Raw genomic sequence first — 7,104 nt, 5'->3', positions numbered from 1 at the left:
GCGGTACACGGGCCTCTCACTGTTGTGGCCTCTCCCGTTGTGGAGCACAGGCTCCGGACGCGCAGGCTCAGCGGCCGTAGCTCACGGGCCCAGCCGCTCTGCGGCATGTGGGATCTTCCCACACCGGGGCACGAACCCTTGTCCCCTGCATCGACAGGCAGACTCTCAACCACTGTGCCACCAGGGAAGCCGTATTCTTGTCTTTTTCAGGATCCTGATATTTGTGTCAGATTACCTTGCTGATAATTTGGTTGTGTTAGCCATAGTGTAGCTGTGAATATTGATAGAATTGTCTTTTCTACTCAATTTAAGTCATGAGTCTTGACTGCCTTGTTTTTGGAGCATGTGTTTCTGAGAGAGAGATGCTATACATTTCCTCAGATTTTAGATGCTGTGAGTCTGGAGGAACGGTTCAAGATGACCATACCACTGCTTGTCAGACAAATCGAAGGCCTGAAATTGCTTCAGAAAACCAGAAAACACAAGCAAGATGATGATAAGCGGGTAAATGCTTCTTTTAATCTATTTCTTCAGGTTCCTAGTTGTTTTTGTGTGATGTGATATTCAGGGTTTTTTTTTGTTTTTTTTTGTTTTTTTGAAGAAAAAAAGGGAATAAATAAAGGAACAAGAAGAAACAAGTTCATTGTCTCTTACACTCAAGTTACTGTTACAATTTTGAATTTTAGTTTGTTTCCCTCTGCTACTTCTCCATGTCTGGATCCTTTTTCTTTTTTTCCTTTTAAGCATGTAGACATTTTCTCATTTTTTGTTTTTGTTTTGGTAATCATTGAAAGGGATAGTTTACTAAGCCATTTTTCTTTCTGCCAAGCATTGTGTGATGTTTTCAGTATTTTAAAAATTGGCAAATAACCACGATGAGTGTCTTTGAGTATGACTTTTTTTCACTGTATACAGTATTTATTAAGAACATACCACAAAATTGTTTCCTAAAAGGGCTGTGTCAGTGTGTTGTGCCATAATTTGGCTTTCTTAAAAATTTAATTGTTTTTACTTTTTAAAGTTTTTTGGCTGACTTTTTTGTTTTAACTTATAAACGTTTCGATTTTCATATACAAACTGTTAGTCTTTTCCTTTCTTCTAAGCTTAGAGTCCTCTATCCTCCCGGGATTTGATAATATCCACTTTCCTTTTAGTTTTCCTTTTGTTGATTTTTTAAAAGTATTTAACTTTTTAACCTATATGTATTTTATTTTGCCCTGTTAATAAGGTAAAGATAGCAGTTATATTTTTTCCCTTTTTATTTGACCTAACACGATTATCAAATAATCCTTCACCTCTCTATTGATTCGTGCATTTGTATGGATGATGCGATCTGTCTGAAGACTACTTTGAGCTGTTGGTTTTACTGTTGTTGTGTGTGGGCAGAGTTAGGGTCAGGAAAACATATTTGATGTGGACAAGAGTGAAAATGATGGTTCTCAGAAAGCTGTTGGAGAACCAGAAGGCTGTTGGAGATTAAATGGAAGGTTGAGAATAATGTTACAGATTTGATGGTCATCAGCACAGAAGCGTTCCTGCATTGAAGAGAAGACATTGTGGAGACAGAATAGCAGACGTGAAGGATTCCTCCCTGGTAGGACTAAAGAAGGAGCAGGAAAGTAGACTGAGAATGAGAGAGATGGGAGTAGCTTATCTGGTGGTTGGTGTTCTAGAATACCATGCCATTGAAAGCAAACACCAGAAATCTGAATTATTTCTGGCTTGAGATCAGATCAACTCAGCTATTTATTTTGAGCAAAAGGACAAGCCAGTGCATACTCTGCATTGGGAGACAGAAAACTTACAGCTTGCTAGCAACTAATATTACCATTGCTTAAAAAGAAAGTTGCTCCAGAAAATTATCAAACAGGCAACTGTTACTTGAAAATGTAGGAATCAGAGGACAATTTTTGGAGTTTGCCTAAAACTGTTTCCTTGCCTATTCCCCGAAGAGTTCAAAGTTCTCTTTTAGCGGCTGGGGAAAAATTGCATAAAAAAGTACTTTTGTCTCAGCAATGAAATAATTGATGTGCTTTTAAAAAATCTCACTTAAATATTTTATTTTTAGTTTTTCATACTTTAAAATATTTTATTAATTTTGTCTGCTAATGACTTATGTGAGAATAAAAGCATGTATTTAATATTTCTGTTTTTATAAAATTACTTTTTTTTTACTGTTTTATGTTTTTAACTTTATATATTTGAATGTATTAAATAGGTAATTTCATAGGTTAAAAAATAAATTCCGAGACATTTAAATTAAATACCAGTATACCATTTTGCTCCAGTAATGGCTAGAGTTGATTCATGATATTAAAGAGTTGAGAATTTCAAAAGAGCAGGCAGTTTTAAAATATGATAGAGAGTCATGGAGAAAGAGAACTTAAATAAGACCATTTGACTGGGCAAAGGAGAATGTTGTTGGATTTCAAAGAACAATTTCAGCACAATGGAGACAAAAGCCAAAGTACAAAGTACAAATTACTAAGTAATTGGTAGGAAAGGGGAAGTGGTGGTTAAAGCCTCTTGTTGGAAAAGCAGAACATCACAAGGGAAGTAAATAACGTATAACTGGAAGGGACCATAGGTAAGATAAAATATTTTGAAAGGAGGAAGACTTTTCTGTCTGTTGACGACAAGCAGAATAGAAGCAATGGTGGAAAGATTAAAGATGTTAGAGAGAAACTTTGTAGTGTAGGGGGCAAAACGGAATTTATTCAGTTGCCAAATGGTAAGTGGTCATAAGTTTATCAAGAAAATAGTGGCTGCAGTAGTAGCTCAAGAAAAGACAATTCTTAGATGTTTTAATTATTTCTAGTAGCCAGTTCCTTGCATTTTGTTTTTTTTTTGTCTCATGCTGGTAGTGTTAGCATATATGGAAGAATCATGTCCACCTTATCTTGGTCTGCTTTTTAAATCCTGCTTCCTCCATATGTGCATGTGCGTCCTACATATTCTGAACTTTAGTTCCTAAAGATTTAGACTCAAACCATAAAAATGTATATGTCTAGCTTGATACTTTGTTTCCAATTTATTTTGACATGTGATTTTACTTCTCTACTTTATGCTTTAGGTTATAGCAATACGCCCTATCAGGAGGATTACACACATCCCAGGTACTTTAGAAGATGAGGATGAGGATGAAGACAATGATGACATTGTCATGCTAGAGAAAAAAATACGAACATCCAGTATGCCAGACCAGGCCCACAAAGTCTGCGTCAAAGAGATAAAAAGGTAAATTGTGGAAACTGTTCGTTCACTAGTATTTTCATTTTGCTATTATTAACGTTAAAAATTGTTGCTCGTGGAAATGAATCTGCTACTTTGCGTTACAAAGCTGAGTCATTTGTTTCATATTCTTTGATCTTTCTCCTTTTCTTATGTTTAGTATAGTCATGGACCACTCTATTCATCTTACCTTTCCGTTGTCAACTCTTATCTCTTATATTTCTTATCTTTATGGCTTTCCTAATTCTCAGGTTATAGCTGTGATCTGTGGAGTGCTTTTTCCTCTTCATTCCTCCACCAGAATCTGATTCTCAAACTGTCTTAATACTCCTGAATCAACACCACTTTCACTAGTCTTTTCCTCAAATGCTGAGTATAAATGATACAACTTTTCCACCTACTGTAAGCTATCAAACATGATCACTATTGCAACTGCCTTTTCATAGTCTTTTTTTTAAAAATAGATCTTTATTGGAGTATAATTGCTTCACAATACTGTGTTAGTTTCTGTTGTACAACAAAGTGAATCAGCCATATGCATACACATGTCCCCACATCCCCTCCCTCTTGAGCCTCCCTCCCATCCTCCCTATCCCACCCCTCTAGGTCATCATAAAGCACCGAGCTGATCTCTCTGTGCTATGCTGCTGCTTCCCACCAGCCAACTATTTTACGTTCGTTAGTGTATATATGTCTATGCTACTCTCACTTCACCCCAGGTTCCCTCTCCCACCCTGTGTCCTCAAGCCCATTCTCTATGTCTACCTCTTTATTCCTGCCCTGCAACTAGGCTCATCAGTACCATTTTTTTAGATTTCATATATATGCATTAGCATAAGGTATTTGTTTTTCTCTTTCTGACTTACTTCACTCCGTGTGGTAGACACTAGGTCCATCCACCTCACTACAAATAACTCAATTTTATTGTTTCTTTTTATGGCTGAGTAATATTCCATTGTATATATGTGCCACATCTTCTTTATCCGTTCATCTGTCGATGGACATTTAGGTTGGTTCTGTGTCCTAGCTATTGTAAATAGTGCTGCAGTGAACATTGTGGTACATGTGTCTTTTTGAATTATGGTTTTCTCAGGGTATATGCCCAGTAGTGGGATTGCTGGGTCATATGGTAGTTTTTTAAGGAACCTCCATACTGTTTTCCATAGTGGTTGTATCAGTTTACACTCCTACCAACAGTGCAGAAGGGTTCCCTTTTCACCACACCCTTTCCACCATTTATTGTTTCTAGATTTTTTTTTTTTCTTTTTCTTTTTTTTTTTTTTTTTTTGCGGTACGCGGGCCTCTCACTGTTGTGGCCTCTCCCGTTGCGGAGCACAGGCTCCGGACGCGCAGGCTCAGTGGCCATGGCTCACGGGCCCAGCCGCTCCGCAGCATGTGGGATCTTCCCAGCCCGGGGCATGACCCCGCGTCCCCTGCATCGGCAGGCGGACTCTTAACCACTGCACCACCAGGGAAGCCCTAGATTTTTTGATGATGGCCATTCTGGCTGGTGTGAGGTGATACCTCATTGTAGTTTTGATTTGCATTTCTCTAATAATTAGTGATGTTGAGCATCTTTTCATGTGCCTCTTGGCCATCTGTGTCTTCTTTGGTAAAATGTCTATTTAGGTCTTCTGCCCATTTTTTAACTGGATTGTTTGTTTTTTTGATATTGAGTTCCATGAGCTGTTTGTAGATTTTGGAGATTAATCCTTTGTCTGTTTCATTTGGAAATATTTTCTCCCATTCTGAGGGTTGTCCTTTTGTCTTGTTTATGGTTTCCTTTGCTGTGCAAAAGCTTTTAAGTTTATGTCCCATTTGTTTATTTCTGTTTTTATTTCTGTTACTCTAGGAGGTGGGTCAAAAAAGATCTTGTTGTGGTTTATGTCAAAGAGTGTTTTCCTATGTTTTCCTCTAAGGTCTTACATTTAAGTCTTTAATCCATTTGGAGTATATTTTTGTGTATGGTGTTAGGTAGTGTTCCTTTTCACAGTCCTAAGACCATATTTTGGGCTTCTCTTGTGGTGCAGTGGTTAAGAATACACCTGCCAATGCAGGGGACACAGGTTCGAGCCCTGGTCTGGGAAGATCCCACATGCTGCGGAGCAACTAAGCCCATGCACCACAACTACTGAGCCTGTGCTCTCGAGCCTGCGAGCCACAACTGCTGAAGCCCGCGTGCCTAGAGCCTGTGCTCCGCAACAAGAGAAGCCACCACAGTGAGAAGCGTACACACCGCACCATAACAAAGAGTAGCCCCAGCTCGCCACAACTAGAGAAAGCCCACGCGCAGCAATGAAGGCCCAACGCTGCCAAAAAAAAAGACCATATTTTGCTTAGAAATGTTTATTCAGTTACTGTTTTCTTCCTTAGATTATAAACTCTAGAGGGTAGAGTTGTACAAGATAAAGTACAGGGGAACCTTGATGACAGGATAGGGTACATGGATTGATTACATTTTCTGGATAATCTCAGGGTTAAATAGAAAACCCATTTTTCCTTTCCATACTTGTAACGTTGTAACTATATTGCATTTTCTTTTATGAGTGAATTGTAATCAACCTAACTGAACGCTCGGTAACTGAAGATTTGACTTCTGAGGTTCACAGTTAAGAATATAAATGTTGTTGAGGCATATTTTATATTGACTTTGATATTAGTTAATAAATGCGGAACATCTGTTGTGTGCAGAACACCTTATTACGCACTGCATATATTTTGGAAGTTGCATTTTTTTATTAAATATCTGGTGAGCTGACTTCATCTCTGATACAAAACAATATGTAATTATTGTATTATGCATGATTAGGCACTTAAGTAAATCAATGGGTAAGTGTGACTTAGACCCTCCCTGTGAGATACTGATACTGATAAGGCCATATTTCAAGGATAGAATCACATATAGTGTTCCCCACCAGTTTGCAAGTATCTGTTTAAAACAAAATAATCATTAACTAGATTTTTAAAACTTTTTTCAGATTTGTTTAGCCAAAAATGCATGATATATCTGGCCATGAAAGGGAGATATACTTGGTTTTTCTGTTTGACAGAATTTTTCTATGTTCTTGAACAGGTTTGCTATGTATTCTTTCCACACAGGCTCAAAAAAATGCCTCAGTCGATGCCAGAATACGCTCTGACTAGAAATTATTTAGAACTTATGGTGGAACTTCCCTGGAACAAAAGTACAACTGGTGAGCAAACAAAATAACACCTTTTTTTGCAGTCTGATTGTCACTCAGGAAGCTCAAGCAAATTCTGTTGAAATACTCCCCATTGACTTCCTGTTATAGTAGTTCATGATGTAAACTATTTAGAGACTAAAGTTGTATCATGTAAGTTTTAGGATGAAAAGGAAAAGAAGGTGCTTCATGGAAGTACCTTTTGCCTAATTTTGGAGAAAGTAAGATTTTCTGTAATTGGTGAAATATGTGTTTCTCAATACCAGTAGTCAGACAATAAACTTTTATATTTATGTGCTCTTTGTCAGGAACATAGGAAAACAAAACAGTTTTGAGGTAGTCGGCAATAAGTGCCAACTCAGTACTAAGAGTACATCTTTTATGTTTTCTAAAGGAAATAATTACATATGAAGACAGGATAACAGTGGAACAGTTTTACCATTTGGAAGTTTGTTTTTCTCCCATTAGAACTTATTTAAAGAGTTTAAATTCTTTTCATCTCTCTATCCTTCAGTAGAATTTTTCTACCTATCAGGAGCATTTTATACCTGTTTTCTTATGTATTTGTTATGTATTTTCTCTTGGGGTAAGAAATATACTCAGTTGTCTTTCAGAATCTTCAGAATCATTTTATTTGAATTTATGTCTGTTATTGGACACTCTTTTGTCAAGTTTACATACAAGGTTTGTT

General features: G+C 37.3%; 1 protein-coding gene across 2 annotated transcripts in view; it reads left to right on the top strand.

Annotated features, from left to right (window-relative positions):
• LONP2 (lon peptidase 2, peroxisomal) overlaps positions 1–7,104 on the top strand; it is a 98,785-nt gene that overhangs the window by 12,685 nt on the left and 78,996 nt on the right. For both annotated transcript variants that reach the window (XM_007450633.1, XM_007450634.1), the window contains 3 exons: positions 382–504; positions 3,074–3,237; positions 6,331–6,425. In XM_007450633.1, coding sequence (XP_007450695.1) covers positions 382–504; positions 3,074–3,237; positions 6,331–6,425 — 382 coding nt within the window. The remainder of the gene's footprint in view (positions 1–381; positions 505–3,073; positions 3,238–6,330; positions 6,426–7,104) is intronic.

Source organism: Lipotes vexillifer, unplaced genomic scaffold (genome assembly GCF_000442215.2).
Source record: "Lipotes vexillifer unplaced genomic scaffold, Lipotes_vexillifer_v1.1 scaffold943, whole genome shotgun sequence".
Lineage (NCBI taxonomy): Eukaryota > Metazoa > Chordata > Mammalia > Artiodactyla > Lipotidae > Lipotes > Lipotes vexillifer.
The sequence above is the reverse complement of the archived record's forward strand: the minus strand, read 5'-3'. Positions and strand labels throughout refer to the sequence as shown.